General features: G+C 51.2%; 3 protein-coding genes across 3 annotated transcripts; 1 reads left to right on the top strand and 2 right to left on the bottom strand.

Moving 5' to 3' along the window:
* The first annotated feature begins 11382 nt into the window (after window positions 1-11382).
* On the top strand, window positions 11383-16141 carry LOC100904263 (uncharacterized). Its single transcript, XM_003740727.2, has 14 exons — window positions 11383-11500; window positions 11764-12015; window positions 12160-12296; window positions 12428-12533; window positions 12634-12788; window positions 12879-12998; window positions 13110-13329; window positions 13449-13745; window positions 13834-13964; window positions 14048-14330; window positions 14444-14617; window positions 14724-15506; window positions 15613-15699; window positions 15819-16141. Exons 1-14 carry the CDS (start codon window positions 11431-11433, stop codon window positions 16004-16006), a joined length of 3003 nt encoding a protein of 1000 aa, XP_003740775.1. The 5' UTR covers window positions 11383-11430; the 3' UTR covers window positions 16007-16141.
* A 122-nt stretch (window positions 16142-16263) lies between these two features.
* Window positions 16264-17237, bottom strand: LOC100904549 (U6 snRNA-associated Sm-like protein LSm6). Its single transcript, XM_003740729.2, has 3 exons — window positions 17166-17237; window positions 16514-16729; window positions 16264-16383 (listed from the first exon to the last, which is right to left on the bottom strand). Exons 2-3 carry the CDS (start codon window positions 16716-16718, stop codon window positions 16349-16351), a joined length of 240 nt encoding a protein of 79 aa, XP_003740777.1. The 5' UTR covers window positions 16719-16729; window positions 17166-17237; the 3' UTR covers window positions 16264-16348.
* A 2137-nt stretch (window positions 17238-19374) lies between these two features.
* On the bottom strand, window positions 19375-20564 carry LOC100904698 (uncharacterized). Its single transcript, XM_003740730.2, has 2 exons — window positions 20428-20564; window positions 19375-20302 (listed from the first exon to the last, which is right to left on the bottom strand). Exons 1-2 carry the CDS (start codon window positions 20480-20482, stop codon window positions 19644-19646), a joined length of 714 nt encoding a protein of 237 aa, XP_003740778.1. The 5' UTR covers window positions 20483-20564; the 3' UTR covers window positions 19375-19643.
* Between the last annotated feature and the right edge of the window lie 779 nt (window positions 20565-21343).

Here is a 21343-nt window from a genome sequence, read left to right as displayed (position 1 = left end):
ATCTCGCAATTAGAATGCATCCATTTCAATAAAACCGGAGCAGAGTCCCGGGCCTTCCTCCGTCAGCGGCGAAACTCTGAGTCTAAAATTAGGAAGAGTCGCGAATAAAGGGGATGTGGCCCACTATGTGAGTGAGGGAAGCAGCCTGACTCCCCACTCCGCCGGCTTCCTCCGCAACCCACAGAGAACGCTCAGACTCCTCGGCGGAGCCTGGAATAGATATCGCATGGACCAGCTACCTCCATGTTATTGCACGGCGCTTTGGCTGACTATTGCCATGCCAGTCTGACTCTAATGAGCCGCCGATCCGGTGGTCAAGCATTGAAAAGCCGCTCGAGCAGGCCGCGGGCATAATACGTCAATGATCGTGACCACCATCGAGAGTCCGCCCGCCCGCTTGCCGCTCTACGTAGTACTGTGAATATGTTCATCCCCATTATTAGGCTCCAGAGGACATCGATCGACACAGTTCTCGGAGCAGGCTCGTTTGGAATCCTTCACTTCGTCCACGGAGACTTTCATACGATTGCGATTCGAATCGACACGCACGATTTCGCGAGCAGCTCTTCATCCCTGTCCAAGAATTAGGAGGGCTTGAATATCAAAGCGATTACCTTTCTCGAGCTTGTCTCCGTTGGAGAGGTGCTCCTCGACTTAAGCACCTTGGCGACTGGACTTGGGGTCCGCCGGTCACTTGGTCAGAAGAATCGTGCTCATATTGCGTGATTTGGACTTCATCTGTGAGCTCGTACTCAGGCTCCGCCTTGATGGAAGCAGCTCTTCTTGGTCGAGAGTCTCTGTTTCTGCATTCGGTCGCTTGGGGTCGGCTGTTTCAGAAGTCATTCGCATCGACCTCAGGTGAGCTCTAATCTGAAGTTCGCATCACTGTTCGGATCCCTGTGAGATCTCGCTGTTAGCTCGTGCCTCGGGAAAAATGCTGGCAGTGGAACAAAACCCTGAAGATAGTTGATGCAAGAACGGTTCAGCTCTAGAGCGCGTCGAGGGCTCATATCGGTCCGTTCAGAGTTCCGATTCCGACGCCGGCGTAGACCTGGAATGGAGGGGGCGCCTAGGTGGAGCTTGTCGTGCTGAGAACATCTGACCAAAACAAACGGAGACAACATTCAATCTGCGAGTGCATTATCCCGTACCTGCCCTCGTCTGACGGGTCGGAAGAATTCTTACTGGTCTCGCATGACGAGCCATGCCATCAAGAGTTCATCCTCGCCCTCCCAGAGTGATCCAACTTCTCTTTCATCGACGCTTCTTTCGTCCGTTCGCCCTCTCCCGACGTAGTGCGCGAGGAGTGATAACTTCCAAAAGTCCCGCGTGATTCTGACCAATGGGGTCGAGAGAGTCGTGAGCAATGTGCTTTTTGTGCTTCAAAGCTGCTGGTAAGCTGAGTAAGCTCAATCGGAATGACTTACCAAAACCATGCGAGCTCATGACTCAAGCTCCGACGGGACCGGAGCAAACCCAAATGGCTTGTGTGCCAGTAAGAATGATGGCCATCATCACTATAGAGTCGAGCTTTTCGGTTGTTTCTCACAGACGAGCACGTCGTACTCGTCGAGATGATGATTCTGGAGGATTTATGATTGTGACACTCCTGACATTCCCGCTCTACGGAAAGGAACCGATCGGTAGGGAAGAGTTCGATCGAACCTGTGAGTGAAGCACCCTTATTCGGGAACGCTAAGGATCTTCGCTGCTTGATTAGATCGAAAACTGCGGGGCATCCAGTATCGAGTCTTCGATACGATTTGGAGAATCGGTCGCTTCGATCGAGACCATTCTTCAGAGGCCCCTCGGATTCTCTAGACCGTCGATAGATTCAATAATCACATATTCTCCCCCGGGAACATGGAGAGCCTTGTCATTCGCCCACATGATATGGGCACGTCCAAAAAGTCCCCGAGCGTCGCTTTCCTCAAAATTGTCCACGCTCCCGAAGGCCAACCAGCCATATTGATCGCGAGACTCGTCAAACGATTTGCAAAAACATTTCGCTGCGTGCCGGGACCTCATCCGAGACGACAGGAGCTCACAGACCGCCGTGCATGATATTCTACGGAGACGTGCGAAATCCGCTCCCTGATCGAACAGAAATGAATGGCAAGCGATCCCGAGGCCATTTCACCATTTTGTGAAATGAAGACCTATGAAGAACCTCATACACATTATGATGCGAGAAACCTCTGCTTGTGGAGCCGCAAAGCTCCACGGCGAGCCCCGGCAATCATGAAGCTCAACGATTGTGATTGCGATCTCTGGCCCCGCCCGCTCCGCCCATCAGACTCCGCCCTCTTTTTCTCTTGCTGCGACGTTGAAGCACCTGCAAACTCGCAAGGGATCACGGGGGTGTGACCCATCCGTGAGAAGAGTTCCGCCCGGGTTCCTGATCCTGACCGGCGCCTGGAATTATTGCACCGAGGCATCTACAACGGAAGGACTATCTCTCCTTGGATGACGCAGCTGCGGTCTCCCTCCGTCCGGCTCGAGCGAAGACACGACAGAATAAGTCTCGTCATTTAAGAAAAGCCTAACGTCCATGTCCCTTGAAGTACGTCTGCGAATAGTGGGCGATATGCAAGCATGTGAGCTCGCGGCGCGAACGTCCAGAGCATTTTGAGCCTCATTCTATTTATAGCAAAGATGGATGGTTTCAATCAACACCTCGAGTGGTGTGATCAGAATCTATTTCTTCCGCTAGCGAACAAAGGATTCGAATTCCCGCGACGGCTCGATCGCGTAGCAATTCCCGCATGACAGAGGATTTTGACGTGAAACGTCTTTAAAAAGGTTGGCCTAGTGTTTCACCAAAAATGTGACGAAACTTGTCCATTTTCGACGCCTTGCAGCTCCGTGCTTTCTACACCGATCGACACCCGGTTGGTGTCTTTAGATAGCAAATTTACGGCAAATCAATTTCATAAACTTCCTACGGAATTCCCACACACACAGATCGATTCCTGGAGGCAAGAATGACACCCTATACGCCCTATTCTCCCGTGAACATGGCTGCTCTTGGGAGAGGGCGATTTCAAATTTCCAGAGCGCGCGTAAGAAAACTCAGAAGAAGATATTTTTCACTCGGAAGAAGATATTTTCCCAACTTCGGTGGAGAGTTCGATTTCACCAGTGAGAATGAGACCTAAAAGAGCCAGTTCCAGGCGTCGGAAGTCTCGTTCACGGACTAAAACTCCGAGTGATTGTAAACGGCCTCGTACGGGTGCTGAAAGGACAGCGCAATGGCGGGCGCGTCGACTGAATACGGTGAGCCAGTCCCACAGCGATGCGATGGAGCAATGCTAGTCAATCCGATGGAGGTGACTCCCGATGTCAGCGACCCACCCTTGCTTACCTATGCGATCGTAGATTTCCATTGCGCTCGGGTTGGAGCTGAGTTTAAAGAAATAATAACGATGCTCGAGTCTTACGAATTACGAATGGCCATTCCGAAGAAGTTTCACGTCCTCTACACGGTAGTGGCTCTGCTGCTACCTCTGAATTTTAATTCAAGACACGACAGAGACCCGGAGCTCGGCCCCCATCAGTCGATAACCCGCAGGAGGTCGAATCTTGCCAGACCGCTGATAAAAGCGAAACCTCTAGCGAGCACTGAAAGACGAATCCTGATTAAAAATCGGCAGGGTTCCCTCCGGGATTCGTTGCTGTTTTCCGGTCGGTGTAGTTCCTCCTCTGTCCATGAATCAGTCCGAGAGAAGGATCGTGAGAGTGAGTACCTAGTTCTGGGACGAAACGCACACACTTAAACAATCGAATGATGGTGACACTGGAGTTCTCAGACGCAGCACTAAAGATCTGTCTCGGCACGTTTAATGAGCACTTTGTCGCGGTCGTTGTTGCTCGCCCCATTGAGACATCTCGGATTTTTTTTGTTTATACTAACTCAGCGCCGTTTTCACACGCAGCCGTGCCTCGTCGGATCGGAGTCAGTTCCAAACAATAGTTGAAATAAATCCCGGATTGGTTTCGGAGGACAAATGTTTGTGCCTGTCGAGCGGCCCGGAGCGGAAAACATATGACAGCACGTGCAGTCAGCCCATGGGCCACTGTGATCCGAATATCATTGGTGCCTGGCTCCTGGTGGAGAGAAGCTCTCTCGCCACTGGAGGGAGCGGCCTTGGAGCCGGAGCATTATACATAGAGGTCCGCTCGATCCGAGCCTGCCGGGCTGACTCCAGAAGTTCGCGAACAAAGTAAGCTCCCGTGCTCGAAATTATCGGGTCTGTGTGCGGTGCTTTTGTTTCGGGAAAGTTCTGTCTCTTCCTCTCTCAGATGTGCTCGCTCCATTCCGAATCGCGTATGGTTCAGCTTCGACTTCAGAGGGACAGATTTCGAATCGAGGGAAACAGGTTGGTGCTTTGATCAGATAAATTCTCTCCCTCTGGATATGCTCCACCGAAGCTCATCATCCTCGCTTAGAACTGCGACCCCGGGGAAAGTCTTCCCCAAATTCATCAAGATCTTCATAGCCGTCGCGAAGGGGAATCTGACGCCTTTGTGGACTCTTGAGTTAATTTTCAAACGGTCTACGCTCCGCACATATCCCCCGCGCCGTAGTCGTGGTTGCTTGTTTACACCGCAACCATCGTTGGTGAGAAAGACAAGAACGGCTGTCGAGGCGAACGTTCAGCGTTCCTGCTATTTCTCGCCGCCGTTTGAATCCGCCACCCTTGCGGTATTCCTGAGGAGCCTACTGTCGTAGTCGGGTTCCATGGCGTGAGTTCTCCAGAGCAGGAGCTGAAAGCGGGAGCATCTCGAATCGTTTTTTTCACCTCCGCCTCCGTTTCACCAAAGTCGGCGATATTCTCACTCTTTCGGACGCCAGTAGGTATATTCTGCCCCGATGTTTGATGGGTCTTCCTCTCCGCGCCTGCTCAAAGCTTGATTCCCTCGATTCCCGGAGGAGGTTAGCCTCTGAAGATCGATCCTGTTCGTTCCGGGTCCGCGGGAGCCCTTGCGCGGAGTCGAGTCTCGATCCGGGAGATACCCGGGTGAAAATAACATGAGTAGAAGACTGATGGACCATTCTCTCAAAAAGATTGGCTGGGTCGTCCGGGAAAGGCGACACAAAGATCTCGTGTCTGAAATCGATCGCTCACAAAAGCCCGGTATATCGGAACCCTAGCGAGCAGTTCTTGAGCCGATCCTCGAAGGAATAGAATACCTATGACGATGACAAATCAAGAACACTTGAAGCGGTCATGGAAATTCATAATTCGGGAGGACGAGATTCGTTTCGGAGGGTGGAGACTTTGATGGTTTCTTCTGGGTATCGAGGTCGCCGATCTTAAGAGTCGCTAGGTAAAACTCCGAACTTCTCGAAATACCAGGAGGAAAAGCGGCAGGGTGCAGCTGACGGCTCCGTTGTCACGGCCGGCAGTGGATTTTCCGAGTGCGGAGCCGGGACGTTCGACCGTAAAATCGGTGAGGTCCAAAGGCTACTCCGCGGCAACCTCTGCAGATTCTTGGTCAGCGGCGCGCTTAAGACTCTCCCGGGAGCGACCGACTCGAGACTCTCGATAACTGGAGAAGGCCGCGGGATCTGGAGCCCGCAACAATCTACGAGCCTTGGTTTTCGGCGTCGACGTCGATCGACGGCTTCCTTCTCCGATTAACGGCATTCTTTTCTACTGTCGGAGTCTAAGCATCCGAGGAAGGCTCCGGGGGTTCCGAGCGTGCCAGTCAATTAGAGACCACGCAACCCGAAAGTGTTCCTCGAGTCGGCAGGCTTCGCGAACGCCGCTGCCACCGCGCGTGTAATTGAAGCCAGAAGCGGCTGACAGGCGGATCAGTGGAGCGACGAGCAAGCTAGCCCGCCAGCTTCGTGAGATAGATCCTTGGCCGGCCCCATGACCCGTTCTTCGGAGTAGGGTGTGTCCCGCGCGACCTTGAAACAGCATGCAAATTGCGATCAGTGCCGATGAGCACACGAGTCGAGCGCGAGCGGCTCTGAAGGGTTGATGTCGAAATTTTGAATCGCTCTAATGCAGAAGGAGACTCTCGAAGCGTTCAAGGACAGTCGTCCGAGATACCGTTTGAAAGGCGTCCAACAGGCGGAAGACTCTGATATTTGACACAGAGAGACTTCAACCGGGCTCGCTCAGCCAGCCATTGCCGACTGGAAAGCACACCCTCGATCCGGGGAATCGAATGACAGGAGCGTCGCGCATGTACCAATCGCTTGAACGCGAAAGAAGTGGAGTCAAAACGAGCTGTTCGCTCTTGACCGTTGGCGCCAGCCCTGCTTTCAGTCTCACTTGCTCCGATAATACCGTCTATTTTCTCCTATTTCGTTTATTCACAAGCAACCGAGCAAATCTAACAGGGATCGAGAGCGGATTCAATCGCTCGCCGGTCAGGAGAGAAAACCATCGCTGAGAGTTTCCATCGCGTCATCTCATCGATCGTGGTGTTTGTCTTCTCGCTGAAGAACTTTTTCGGAGTACTCTGTTATGGTGTGATGACCACAGCTCAGAAGTGCAGGAATTTCGCCTTAAACGCTCATGACTGCCTCCTCCGAAGTTTTCCCATCGGATGTGCCTATATTGTTCTTTTCGTGCCAGAAGTGACCTTCTATGGACTAGCGAGACGCTGAATTAGGGGGATTTCGGGGAAAGTTCGGCTCTACGAATGGAATCGGCGATGGAATTGGGTCGGTGAAGCCATGCTCGTGGGACAAATCTCGCGTGTGGTGAAATACGATGGTCCACCTAGACGCAGACTTTTTCGATTTCGTCCATCAGACCGGTGTCGATTACTAGATTCCGCCTTCTGCTGCTCTTTTAGTGCCTGAACTCCTGAGCTCCGGTGATTACATGATGGGTGGAAAATGAACGAGTTAGGCACTTGCCAGAACATCGGCGGGGTTGGCTTATCTCGACGGTCTTGACCTCGCGGTTCGCGAAGATGGCCGTATGGCGATGGAGCGACGCCTCCGGTTCGAATATTCCATGCAAGTTCATATCACATGATCTGCGGTCGGCAGCGGAAGGGTTATACTCTCCCGGCCTCCCGACTCGGAAGTTGATTTTTCTTTTCCACGATTGGAAGCGCGCGGATCTGGACAATGTGGACTGCGCGAGGTCGTGACTGAGCTGAGTGCCGAGTAATTGCGGTATCGACACCTCAGCCCGAGATGAGCAGAAATCACGATATTTTCAATAGCCGACTGCCCAGCTTCCGATCGATGTCTCGATTCGTTCTGTGCCCGCGCCGGTGTCGTCGTTCTGAGCTTTTGATCATCGTTCTGAGTGAGGGAAAATGGAGCTCACCCGCAATGGTGATTCCGAGGAGAGCGTGAAACAGTGTTTCTCATGAACTGGCTGATGACGGGATATTCTAAATTCGTCGTTGATCTAGCGGTAACTTGAATGAATCCTGACTCCTGACCCAATATGATCTGGACCATACCAGCTCGAGTACGAATTCATCTCGTATGATGAGTCTGGCTCCTACATTACTGAAGCGAAGCGAAGAAGCTCTCGTGTCGAATTTGAGTGGAATGGGTTTACAGGTGGATCCCACAAGGGCTCACTATATCGGGGAATTCAAGCGCTCCACGGTCACCCCGGCTACCCGTACCTCCGAACTTGTGTAAAATATTCTAGAAAAGCGCAAGTTTGGATCTGCGGGATCCGGAGTCATCGACTTCGCTGAGTGCTGCCCCGGAACTTCTTGATGGCGTTGACAACGAGGCATTTCATGGTTCGATTATCGCTGCGTGAGACTCACCTAGGAGCAACCTATGGAGCACGGCGCCTCCGGTCAAGAAGCAATCTACATAGCTCAATAACCGAGCATCGTTTTTGATGAAAATAAAGTACTCAAGAAGTGGCTGTTTCCATGATCGGAGGTGAGAGTATGACCCGCCATAACTCCCATGTTCCCCTTTCTCGATATGTACCCCATCTCGGCTCCGCCTCGTTCGATACAAAGCGTTCATTTTTCATAGGACATTCAGAAACCTGTCTTTTTCGAAGAACTCGAAGACAACATCGATATCGCTCCTCCTTACACTCGTAGAGTTGTTCGGATCGGGTTCATCCGAAACCCCTCAAGATATTCTACCCCTGAGTTTGTGTATACTTCTCCATATCTTTCTCATCGGCGAAAGGAAGAAACGGTTAAGCAAGCGACTCGAGCCTCCCTGCATCTCGAGCCGTGTCATGCGAACTGCGATTCCCGTATGTTTCGCAATAAACGAGTTGGTTGAGCCGAGGTAGTAGGTTGTATAGTTGGTGCGTCAGATTTTCAGCTATACAACCAACTAGCTTTCGCTGGCCAACCCTCCTGACCAGGAGCTCGCAGGGCTCGCGTGAGTACGTCTATTATTATTCCCCCTATGGCGCTAATTCTCAGTTGTTCCAAATAAGAAAACTCAAACGTCCGCTTGAAATGTCTGCTTCGCGGGTTTTCCTCCCCGTCGATGACTACGATGCTCGTATTTGGGAATCACCAAACCACCAGAACTGTTTCTCACCCAATACAGCAAGCGAATGCAAATTACATAAGAGCACAACTAATTATGGGCTCTCCCCCTCCCTGAGATCCTTACTTGTGGAGTGTGCCGGTCAAGTCCCGGGGAAGGATTCTCGGGTGTCGGCGACTCAACCCCAACTAACTTTCCCCTGAGCACTTTCCACTGCGTAAGTTTATGCACTACATGTCATCCTCAGGCTATATCGAGGCTTGGAGAAGAACCTGCCATCGAGATGGAGGAAGCCAAAGTGCTCCCTCTTCCCCACTGTTGTATTATCGCCTGAACCTCCTGATAAGGGCTGTGTTATGATATGGCAATGTCAAGAATCTCGCCCTTTCAGGGATGACGCCAAGAATCCCTACTCAATATCTGCCCGGTGTGAAGTCAGTCTCTCTACACTTGCTGAAGGAGAGATTCGGAGTGTAGGGGGAACCGGTATGCAAGATCGCAGAATATTCTGCATGATATGATTCTAAAATAATATTTGGATGATTGACGGGCTTCCGTCAAAAAAAAGATGAAAATACTCACCCCGCAGAATCGTGAGGGATATTCACTGAGGAAATGGATTTCATCATGAACTGCGACGACAGTTCACCCAGCGCGAGCAAGTTACGGACTTGAAAAACCCGAGGAGAACTCGGGACAAATAGATGCCGAATCTCAGCTTGAAAATGATATCAAAGCAGGAGTCGTCTGGCGGAGAACAGATGCTAAACGCCGTTGTATTAGCATCGGACAGCAAACGCTATGAATGACCCATGGTTGCCCAAAACTTTGCGAGGATTTCTCTCCGGAAATCCTTCTCTTTTTTGCAGCGCAGTCTTCGATGAGCGGACACTCCTCAGCCCATCCTCACATTAGGGTCTCCCCGATCTGGGAGGATTTTTTTCCAGCCAGTGAGAAGCAGCGACACATTCCTCTCTGATTGAAAAACACAATTTTCCAATTAGATACTCGAATTCTTTACACGGCTCCCGGGAGCTTCCCCTCCTTGTGGGCGGGGAACACCTTGTCAATGTGAACTCCTTCTAGAGATTATCGCCGATTCTTTCGCGCGACACGAGCGTCGATTCTCGATTGACCCTCTCCGTCACCAGGATACGATTACACACGTACTGCAGCGGTGTCTCTTACTTTGAGTCACCCTGGATAATTTCGTCCCGACTAGGCCATGGATCAAGAGCGGAAATCTCACATGTAACCAGTGGCGTAGCGAGCCGGAGTGCCGCCCGGGGCGGTGATTTGAAGTTTTCCGTTTTTTCAACGTGCTCGACGAAAATGCCGCCCCCCGCCAGATATTTTTTCCTCGAAAACACTCCGTTTTTTTTGGATGCAGAACCCCGAAATGCCGCCCCTAAAAGCTCCGTAGGAAGTGCCGCCCGAGGCGGTACGCCCCCCCGCCCCCGCCTTACTACGCTACTGTATGTAAGTGAACACGAAGCTCCGTGAAGCTCTATCTGGGCTCGGAGCCTTGCTCTTCAAGGGCATCCTGGGAGCTTCCCGGTGATTCGGATAGTATATCATCCCCCTGCTCGATATAAGTCAAGTTGGCGGGGTGGGATTGGACCTCCTCAAACTCCGGGAGAGCAAGGTAACCGGAGTATGCTCATAGCACCCTTAGTTACTCCAGTTCTCAGTTCCATACCCGTCTATTCTCCGACCATCACAAACCTGTCCCTCTATCAGAGGCTGTCCGTCCCTTTCTTCGGTCCACCAACGAGGTGATTGAATCCGGTTATTCATACCGTTATGCTACATTAAGCAGAAAAAAAAGTATTCTGAACATAGTCAACACTCGCACGGAGGAGCCGATTGAGAAGTGTCTACTCTCTGCGACTCAGTCATTAGAATTCCGACCCTCGAAAGTGCCCGCTTATCGAAAACAGCCGTCTATTTCCTCGATCCTCAGGGATCTGGCCGCTCATCGGAGACTGCCCGATGATTAGAATGTTCTTGGGGGTCTTCCCCGAGCATCATCTATTGTCCGAGCTCGGAGAGTCTCTCAGACACTCATTCGAAGAGATACCCGCTAGAGACTTCCTCCTACAGGATACGCAAGGATTTGTTGTATCGTGAATAATAATAAGAATGATGATGCAGTCAGCGTTCGATTCAGAATGCAATATGAAATTCTTTGATTCAACAGCCATTGTCCCGCTTCCGATCGTCGGCATCGGTAGCGCCATGTTGAACCCTTCCGATTCAGAAAATCGCTCGCGATACCGAACTCATTTTACAACATTATATCGAGCGCACACTGTATTCTGAAGATGATGGAATGATGCCTGGGCCGGAAGAATAGTACGTGTAGTCTCGAAAGGTTTCAAATGCGGGCAAACATCGCCGTATAGCATTCCGAGTCGTTCATGGACATCTCAACCGTCCAGACAAGATTATTATCGTGTTCCGGTTCCTCTCCCATGACTAAAAACGGGTTGCGATTGAGGCCGACACTTTGAATCTAAGTCAATCCCCGCATGTGGGGCGGTGTGATTGTTCCGGGACGGTCCGTCTTTAGATAGCGGCGGCTCATAGACTCGGGCATCGGTCGGGTGAGATGCAACGCTCTCTTGGATCATCAAGACGGAAGGGATTATAGCATAGCTCCACCAAGGAGCGGGGGAGCCCGAAATTTCAGCCTCTAACCATTGGAGCACCGTGGACTCCAGAGTCGACGATCCCTAACAGAGAAATGAGGAGGAATTCAAGGAAATCCATCGAGCCAGTTGGGCAGTTTGGTGTGGCTTCGAAAATGACTCGAGTAGACTCTATCCTTCGGGAGAAATCCGGCAAGCCGTCCGTCTAATCCGACACGCCCTCTTGATATTCTTGAGCCCTCGAGCTTATGGACGCCCCCCAGGGACGGAACGTCTATCTATGAGACTCCAGTCAGTCATTGTGGCTCGAATTCGGCCAAGATGAAGCTGCTGGTGCCCTGCACAGCACTCTTGTGCTTGTTGGTCCCCGCAACAGCCCAGAAAGATCTTGGTGAGTTTTCCTGATCATCCCCGGGAACGATTTGTGTGACAAGCTGAGGAGAGGCGGGAGGTCCAAACAAGCATGCCCTTCCCCCCAAAGAGTTCACGATCAATCCCGAACAGCGATAGAGTCCATTGGTGAATCTGCGTCATCGTCATTCAGACCGAGATCCGACCCAGTACGGCGCGAGAAGATCTCGCTTGCGTCCTTGCGTGGAAATAAATACGGATTGCAAGAGAGATTTGCGTCGACCCCCCTCACTCGCCTTGCAGATATAAAAGCGATCCTCGGCAGAATCAAGCTCGAGCTTCTCGGGGGTACCTTCACGGCACGAGCTGAAGCCACTTACGCCGAACGAGGAGTAGCGAAAGCCACCTACTCAATCGCTGAATATCACGATGGCTCCTCCGGAATGCATTCGCTTGAAGTTAGATGCCCGAAATGCTCGAAGGAGATTTCCAGCGTCAGGAAATTCTACAATCAAAACCTGAAGACCGGACAAGTAGTGAGCGTGAACGCTGAGCGTAAGTGAGACGAGCTCTGGTCTGCCAGACGATGATTGTGCGTTCGATTCCCGATGCAAAGCTCGCGCGGTCTCCGCTCCGCTCTCTGCGCGACAGAAAATCTGACGAACGAGATTAATTACGGACGAAAACATATTTTTGCAGTCGAGTGCCAAGTCCAGAATGTCTCAGATGCCGCAGCAGCGAGAGATCCGTTTGTCTTCAAATCAAGGGACGCCTTGGAACCCGAGTATTTCCTCGGCCCCTCAGCGATAATTGTTGAGATGCCAATGGACGGCAAGGTGAGGTATATGTAGCCGTACATCGACATTCAATCCGTGAGAATTGTTTAAGATTGACAAAAAGGCCGCCTATGAACGTCGGCTGGAGTATCGATCTACGATTTTGTCTGACTTCTGATCGAAAACCTCAGTGGGAAGCAACTCCAGGCGACAACGTTCGCGGAATCCGGACCTACGTCTACTCCAACTTGGACAGCATTGGTGCGGAGGAACGAACTATCTACGTCTCGTTCGCCGGTCAGTTCTAAAGGCCCTCAGAGGAAGGGGGAAGCAAACATCCCCATGATGATGCAGATGGTTTTCTAACGAGAGGGCACCCCTTTTTCCCCATATTCAGTCAACTGGGAGTTGAATAAATTGTCGCGGAGCGATGTGCCCTTCCCGGTGCGGGTGACGATCGAACATAAGGATAATGTGACGTATCTATTCGACTTCTACCAAGTGGAAGATCTTTTGCCTGAAGAAGCTTTCCGTCTAGGAAACAATCTGCAGGTAGGACACCGGGACCTCAAATCGGGAATGAACTATACTGGAAGATTCCTCGGTTTTGACCACAGAATAATAAGAACACAAAATCCGCAGCTACCCTTCGGAACAACTGGATGCAAGCTCCCCGAATCACAGCTCAAACCCGCGGTTCTCGGAACAGCTTTCTCTTTCACTTCCGCAGTCAACGGAGATCTCGGCGGACAGTCGACGAAGGTACCCATCTCGATAAATTATGAAGCTCCCCTATCGGGATCGATAGCGATCTCTCCTCTGATGGAGGTAGAGCCCATGCGACTGATTCTGTGATTTTCTGTACTTCAACAGGAGTACTTCAGTCTGGAGGATCGCCTGTACCGAGCCGACGGAGCTGATGGCCGTACCGTCATTCACGACGATACCCACGGATTGATTTACTCTATCGGAAACGGCTGTGAGGCCAGACCGAATGAGGACTTCAACAAAATCGCACTGTCAAGTGGTTCAACTAACCCCGGAGCGCGAGTCATCCAAGCTTATCAGAGCTTCTCCAAGAAAGTCTATATCGGTGCGTAATCGTTGATAATGTGAGGACGACGATCGCATCATTAGATTACACTTTGCTCGGGCTCTGGAATTAGCAATGATTTCAAGGTCTTATTTTTGATTTGTCGCCGATTTCAACAGGTGAAGGCTTCGTTCGTGGCATACCGGTCGATATCTGGGATGCCGAGGCCGCGGATGGCAATTTCAAGAGGGCTCGCTTCTTCTTCGCCAAATCCTTTCTCGTGATCTCCGCGAACGGCAACACAATGAGTCAGCCTCTGCTGAAAGCGATGATTCTCGACTCTCTCGATCACGACGACGTACTCGATGTAGACATCTATGATTTCGTCTCGAGTACAGGCGACTTAGACTTCCGGAAGAATTTCAACATCGAGGACTGCGTCGAAGCCTCGATGTTCATTGAGATCGTTTACCAAGGTGAGACACCGATTGTGATCCTGGCGAGCAGGTCCTTATGCCAGACCCATCCCTCGAGTGGCTCAGAAGATCTCGTTTCCGCTTTCAGTCCCAGACAATAAGACGTTCAATATCGAGGAGTTCAAGTATTCCAACGCTCCGAACGAGTTGATCGAATCGGCCGAGGAGGCTATCCGAGAGTCCGTCGCGATATCCCCTCTCCAACTACCCTCATTCAAGGTGCCCAGATATTGCGAGGCAGTGGAGTCGAAACGCGGAACGCTTCCCCGGAACCACCCATGATTCTCAATCATTTTTCACAGGCTGAAGTCGTCGACGAGCGCACGGTTAAGGTCTACGCGAAAGTTCTCGCTCCGCCGCCCTACCATAAATCATTCACGATCCGCGAGGAGCCCGTAAAGCATTACAAGGGTCCTTCGAGGAGCTCTTCGAACGCTGAAGATTGCGCTCGAGAGTGTATTGGAAAGAAGTGCCCGACTTTCCTGTTGTGCGGAGAGAATACGTGTCAGCTGATGAACAGCACCTTACCTTCCGGTTGGGGAGACGAGGAGACACTTTCCGAGAAGGATTGCTATGTCTACGACCGTAAGATCTTGTCGTTCTTCGCCGCTCTCGTCGTCGTCTATCTATGCCTGAAATTCCTCCCGGTAGCCAGCAGGAACTGATGTACATACGGACATAGGAGCACTTATCTTCAGATGTCGCCGTTGACGAGGACAGGGTTCGCAAATCGTTGGATCAGATTTCGTACTTCTTGGAGCGGCTCATCATGTTGACTGAGCCAGAATTCAAACCAAAAATCTCAGTGGGCCAAGGCGTATCTGTGGTCCTACAAGCGAACAAGTTCTACGGCCATCTTACGCAATTCAACAGTAAGTCTCTCCCTAGCATCAGTGTTCTTCGTCGCGATCCGCACGTCCGGCAGGCCGAGCCTGTGAAGTAGACCGGCTTTGCGCTGAAAGCTTCAATTGTTCACAGAGCAAGGAACCCTCGGACCGTACATGCGCCAATTTGAAAGTACATCGATAGATGAGACACACCAGTCGTCCTTGGCAATCGGAAACGAAGTTGTCACCTCCGGAGAATGCTACAGGGAGTGCAGGGCAAACAAGGACCTCGCCTGCTCGTCGTTCTCCATCTGCACTGCTTCCAAGAAGTGTGTCCTCAGCAGTCTGAACATCAACGCCGGAACCAACAACCATCCCGATCAGAAAACCGCTATCAAAGGAGGTTCCGCTGACTGTACCGTCTATTCTGTGAATTACTTGAGCGAGTTCGATCGGCTTGACGGCAAGGTCCGCAAGAAGGGCAACTCTGTCGAATCGAAGGCTAGTACCGCTGGCGAGTGCGCCAAAACCTGCCGTCAGGACCGATTGGATGGACTCAAGGAATGCCGGAGCTTCGATTTCTGCTCGAAGAACGGAAAGTGTTACTACTATCCCACTCATTTCAAATGGGTTGGGGAGGACGAGGCCCTGAAGGACGACACTGGTTGCGACCACTACGCTCTGCGTTATTCCGCTAGCTACACAGCATCGAGCAAGGGAAGTTTTCCCGGGAAGCCCTCACGGAAAGTCGAGGGAGTCGACTTCGAGGAATGCGCAAAACGATGTAGCGAGCATTCTAACAACGAATGCCAAACAATCTCTTATTGTGACTCTGACTTGCCGAACAAGCAAAAACAAGCCTGCTACATGTACGCTGAAACGATTGGGAACCTCGGTGCCAGCGATCGGGAGCACAGCTGCACGGTTTACACGAGTGAGTTTAGGCTACCAATTGATACCGGATTGAAGAATAATTTTGTTCTCCTCTGGCGATTCCAGGAACCGCGGCTATGACATATGTCACAAACTTTGATTTGCAGAGGACGAATCTCTCGTGAACGAAATCATCAACCCGAATCGTCAGTTCGACGCGGAAAAAGGGTTCTACATGCTCGGCATGGGAAATGGTAAAGACATCTAAAGTAAAGAAAGAACTGAGAAAGAATGGAAGGTAGAGAATAATTTGGGAGTTCAGCTCAGTCGATCCCTAGAAGCCTAAAGCTAAGTGCCGGATCCCGACTTGCAGGAGCATTCGCTGTCCTTCTCATTGCGATGTTGGTCATCGGTGCCGTTCTGGGAGCAACAGGCTACCTCCAGCGTGACAGGATCCTGGCTCTTATGGGGAGATCAGACTCGAGCAGTCCGTCTCGGGTGGAAACCTCAATCGCATACAGCCGACAAGATGACGATAATAATAGGAGCTCGGTAGCCTAATTTTCAGTGGGAGGAGATCTCCAACCAACGAATGATTGTACATACATTTTTTCGTGCGGAGTATTGCAAGGGAAATTCTGTTTTGGGCGTCCGTTCAAGCCGCGAGTTGGAGGACTGAATAAATGAGGGATCGGACGTGGACTTTTTTCTTTCGCTTAGGAAAGTCTGAGCCTCTAGAGCGACGCCAAGTGCGCGTAGTTTCCGTGGGATCCTCGTCGGATCACAACGCAAAAAGGAAAATGATGGCACCTTTGATGAAAACAGGTAGTCAAACGTTTACTGTGCGGGAACAATTCATACGGTATCAGGGTTTATTTTCTGTACAGAGTTCCGAATAGCGCTTCAGACGCGGCGTTTCACAGTGCTGATGTAGAGAACTGCAAATGAGGCATTTTAGCGTGATATACCTGGATTGACTCGCGACGCGCCATCGTGCCGCTGCATCAACGGACTATATCAGGATAGTTGACCCATGAGTAATCGAATCTTATCTGAGGCTCGATTTACCGTTGTTCCCTCGGATGAAAGCATCTCCATATTTGTTCTTCAATTGGCCGTTCACGTACTCCTCGGTTTGTTCCAAAGCAATGTTCATGTATCCGTCTAAGCACGACAGAACTCCTCGGTAATCCAGCCCGCTGTTCAACTTGACCACAACCGGTCTGCCAACGAGTTGTTTCAAAAAGTCCGACGTTGACGTCTTCCGAGTCATCTCGAGACCGGCTGAAAGAAAGGAAAAATGAACTACCAGAATGAGATCTTATTGGGTTGTTCGACGCCGCCAAGGAGGATGCATCGAAATGTGATTATTCGGATAGGAGGGAGGGAGGAAAAGGGGAAACTTTCCACCTTCCACGACCCGTTCATCCGACTGGAGTCTTCAGTCGCATCTCCGAGCTCTAGGCAATGCTCGCGCGAGCAGGAGCCGAACTCGTATCCTAATAATGCTCACTGTGGATCGAGATTCAAAAGAGCAAACTCTGACACATTCGATGGGCTCCGAGCCGAACCTCGTCGTAGAGTGACGGCGTTTCTTGGGAGCCGTCGAGACTTGCAATGAGTTTTCGATGAAAAGTAAGTCGCATCCTACTGTCTCGAAAAAGACGGCAACGGATAGGGGTACTTCCGTCCCAGGAAAGAGCGCTAAGGTTCAACTCACGGAATCGTTTCGGTCTTTTTCCACTGCTCGCGATTGAAAACCTTAGGCGAGAATGGGACCGGCTCAGAGTTATTTACCAGCTCAGCAGACGACGCGACGCCACAAAACATCAAGCGCGCGAATGGGAGTACCGCCGGACTTCCTCAAGAGAAAACCATAAAGCTCGGATCCTGTATCCTCTCGCGAAATTCGTTTTGACGGGCCTTCACGGAAATGAGTCAGGCAACCACAGATGAAGGGTAGCCAAAGCTCAGTCAAGCTTCCGACTGCCATCGCACGTTCGGAGCACTCTTCGATTGGGTCGCCCTCATTAGTCATCTGCTGATCGCCTTCCCGGGCGCCCTTGAGTGCGATGTCTCCGAAAATAAATTGTTGACCATAGGCGACCTCTCGATCATTCTCAGGGGAGCAGAATGTTCCAGAAGGCGAAGACCGAAAACCCTGCTTCGTGAGCGTCTCCGGAACGTCGCCTTCGAGCGATAATTTGGCTTCATGTAGATGTTCAATGCTCGAAGCGCGGTCCTCGGGTGTTTCAACTATCCCTCGACGGTGTCTACGTCTCATGAACGGGATTGTTGACGTGGGAGACGAAGTCAGCTTTACCGGTCCCCCCTTCCCCGAATGCGTAACGGCGAGGTCGAACAGATGGGGGTTGTTTCCGGTTTCCGTTCGAACATCCCGTGCGCCTACCTGTCGGTTTCCCCTTATGCTCCTGCGGGAGAGCTTCCGAGAGGTCGTACGGAACGGCATCCGTTATGGAGCTCCCAGCAATACAAGTTTCGATTTCAGCCGACGCAGATGGCTTCCTGAATCGTTCCTTTGGAGCGATACTTCACGGGCGATACCGGTGACGTCGAGCCTTCCCCGAGTCCCGAAGCAGAAGTTTCGCTTGAGATGTTTTGAGCTGAGTACTACTCCATGGAGAAATCCGCGATGATTCAGATATCATGCATATTTATTCAGTAAGGTATAAGATCGGGAGTGTATCTCAGGCCGCGATGCATAGGAGGATATCTGTGAATTCGATCGCGAGCCAAGATTCCCGAAGGCGAAATCTGAAGTTGAAGAAAACATCCTCCACGGAGTGACGGAGTGACCAATAATTCGAGCTATCAACGACGCCGACGTCTTGCTTGGGGAGAGAATCAGAACGTGTAAAATCCGATGAATATAGGCCCTAGTTCTCCCACATCGTGGGAAACGGAGAATAAAAGCGCTGGGCTCGTTCCTTCGGCAGAGGGTCATGGTCGAGGAGCACAAGCGTCGTTCCGTCCTGTCGTCTTGAGGTGATGCGTCCTTCGAAACTCGAGCCTTGACCTCGCGCCGCGATTTCTGATAACGAAGGCGTTACCGGAGCTCCTTCATTTACCCGAACGTGCGTTGCGGTCGGGGCGCCACATGCCGCTCTCAGGCCCGCGATACGTCTCTCGGGCACACCTGGGCAGGAACGAATTTACTCGACATGGAGATAGATTCAACAAACGATCGAAACCCTACCCGATTTCTTCGAGATTCCGCAAACTTACTCAGATTCGATTCCATTTTTGATTTGGGGGCCGAGAAACGAAGCCGAGCCGCTTCAGCAGATCGGTCCACGGGTCCTACGACTATTTAGGGTGAGTGTTTTCGATTCGAGAGAGAGTAGGACGTCGCAGGCTCACCGACGTGCACTTGCCGCCAAAGGGGTGAATGAATGAGTGTATGAATCGAACAATGTACAATGAGTTCACTCTATGTTCCGTCTCTCAACAGAGGTATATTCTATTCCTTCCCAGCGATCAGATCAACAAAGGCGCGGAAAGGAAATATAAATGTCAGGGAAAAATATGCTCAAGCTCGAAATGCCTCCTTCCACGATACACTGAGGATTTGAGGGAAGGATTCGTGCAGAGGCTCGGGGTTAGAAGGATCTCGTGCACCCCATGTGGGTTACGGCCCCCGAAACGCGGTTGCTGGGTCCTTCCCCCATTTTTGACGTGAAATGAAATACATTACCGTTCAAGCGGGTACTGGGGGGTTCAAAACATTGATTATTATTATTTGTGATTTATTATTTTTTGGCCACTCTGGACCACTGTGCGACGCAGGACGCCGCTGATCTATGAATACTGCTAGCTGCAGTCCCGTCTGAACCTGAATTTCCAACTGTGTATTTAAGGTGTATTCTGCGACTCCGAGAAGGAAAACATCCCAGCTCAATAAATAAGTCTTTCCCTCGGCATAGCTTTTATTTTAGTTCTCATTCGTACCGGGTAAAATATGACTGGGGGGGGGGAGCTGGAAAATGCTCAAAAACTAAGAGACTCAAAATAATTATCTTAAATTATAGGGCTTATCAATTCTCACACATTGCGCGTACAATGGCCCTCCTAGTCAATCATCAACTTCGACAACAATCGGTAAAATACTCGGGGGCCAGCATTAGGGCGTCATGCATCACACATGGAAATTCACTAACAGGAAGCCCTAAAGTACGTATCATCCGTCTGATAGGGCCAGGTCGTATCTCGCACCCTTATCCGAGGACTTCCACAAGCGCTTCGGAGACCTGGAGCCGTCTTCTTTACTCTCGTCATTTTGCTCGACCCATTCCAAACTTCGAGAATGTTCAAAGTCTTCTCTCGAGACGAAACGCCGGAGACATTGGAGCAGCGAGCCTAAAGCTTCGTTGGACATCTTCGAGAGATTGAGCTCCGCCACGGGGTCTTCCCTCGGGAGCAGCTTGTTGAGTTTCAAACAGACCGCGGTCGCGAAGCTCGCAGTCAACGCTTCTTCATCCAAGAGCGCGTATCGACCATGTCGGAAGAATCTGCTGCCTGGTGCCAATACAACGGACTGCGAAACCAAACGCTGAGCCAAGTCCGGGTTCGAGTAGTGCGGGAATCCGGAGACATCCACATTCGAAAGTAGGACTTCGATGACGGACATAGAGTCCACGAAACGACCGGATAAGTTGCTTTGACAGTCCTCTCCGCCAGAGCTGGACCTATAGTCTCTGGAGCTGAAAGAGACCTCCGAAGATTCGAATGTTTCCGAGTCGCTCTCCTCTGTAAAAGATGAAGCTCCGAAGCTCAACACATGGGAGGGCTCGATCTCGGACTCTTCCGGTGTACCACACTGCTGAATGCATCGCGGACCTGTATGAGGAAAAGGAGGGTGGAAATGATCGGGCGAAATCAAGCGCTGAACTCTTCGTAGGGCTCTCGGATGAGCGAAAGTCTACGAACTGAAATTGGTTTGGTTTCTCGGCAGCGGAACTCACGCTCGTCCCAATGGTCATCGTCGTAGGGCTTAGGAACGCGAACGATATCACTCATCGTTGAACGAATGTATCCACACAGTAGGAATTTGCGCGCAGAATGAAGATCCTCGGAATGGCCGCCCACAGACGCGGTTCGCGCGTTCGGAACATGGATGTCATCCACAAGACGTCGACGTCGCTCGATTCGCATATGTGATCGTGTTTGTAAGCAAAGGAGCGAGGGATTCTGCCTGTTCCGGAAAAAGAAACACGGCAACTTGTCTCTTCGCGTATGCGTTCGATTCGCGGAAACTTCATATTCCCTCGTTTCCGATCCGCTTCTCACCAAAATCGATCTCAAAGTTCAATTTGGGCAGAGACGTTTGGGGAGGGATCATCCGCATCCCGATACGGAAGGAAGTTCGTTTCATGAAGGCAGCGCCGTTCCTCTTACTGAGGTCGTCTTCCCTTTTTGCTCGTGCGGACTCTATCCTCGAGCCAAGAATAGATTGAGCGGGAAGGAACGATCCTCATGACTTCAACGGAATGAGACAGAGCTCGTTTGGAAACAAACTTGGTGACGGGCGGAGTTTATGCGTGAGAGGATCTCATTGTGATGTTTCCCGAGCATTCTCCCGTTTTAATCAGAGATCCCGAGATGTTCGCTCTGTTTAGACCCTTTATCGGTCGGTCGAGGGAGGCTGTGATTCCGTCGAACCTCAAACTTCTAGTGCATCACGTCGCAACGATACTAAGCGGAGCGAGCTCATTCGTGTCCTTGGAGACACCTGCACTAGTGGTACCGACATTAGGTATCTGAGTCCAGCTCCTTTTCCCGAGCGATTTGTTTTTTCCGCGAAGGATTTCTAGAAGCTGGCAAGCGGATCGACCTGAGATTCTCATTGAATGACCGATTCGTGATCGGTGCGCTGGGACG

The sequence above is a fragment of the Galendromus occidentalis genome, unplaced genomic scaffold (assembly GCF_000255335.2).
Source record: "Galendromus occidentalis unplaced genomic scaffold, Mocc_1.1 scf7180000077086, whole genome shotgun sequence".
NCBI classification, from domain to species: domain Eukaryota; kingdom Metazoa; phylum Arthropoda; class Arachnida; order Mesostigmata; family Phytoseiidae; genus Galendromus; species Galendromus occidentalis.
This window is presented reverse-complemented; position numbering and strand designations above follow the sequence as displayed.

Excerpts from the sequence above, each read along its gene's own strand:
- LOC100904698 (XM_003740730.2), bottom strand. The coding sequence starts at position 20,482 with ATGAGTGATATCGTTCGCGTTCCTAAGCCCTACGACGATGACCATTGG. Across the intron at positions 20,303-20,427 it reads CGATGACCATTGGGACGAGC|GTCCGCGATGCATTCAGCAG; the intron begins GTGAGTTCCGCT and ends TTCCTCATACAG.
- LOC100904263 (XM_003740727.2), top strand. The coding sequence starts at position 11,431 with ATGAAGCTGCTGGTGCCCTGCACAGCACTCTTGTGCTTGTTGGTCCCC. Across the intron at positions 11,501-11,763 it reads AACAGCCCAGAAAGATCTTG|ATATAAAAGCGATCCTCGGC; the intron begins GTGAGTTTTCCT and ends CTCGCCTTGCAG. Across the intron at positions 14,331-14,443 it reads GGATTGCTATGTCTACGACC|ATGTCGCCGTTGACGAGGAC; the intron begins GTAAGATCTTGT and ends ACTTATCTTCAG.
- LOC100904549 (XM_003740729.2), bottom strand. The coding sequence starts at position 16,718 with ATGACTCGGAAGACGTCAACGTCGGACTTTTTGAAACAACTCGTTGGC. Across the intron at positions 16,384-16,513 it reads TTTCATCCGAGGGAACAACG|TTCTCTACATCAGCACTGTG; the intron begins GTAAATCGAGCC and ends CCTCATTTGCAG.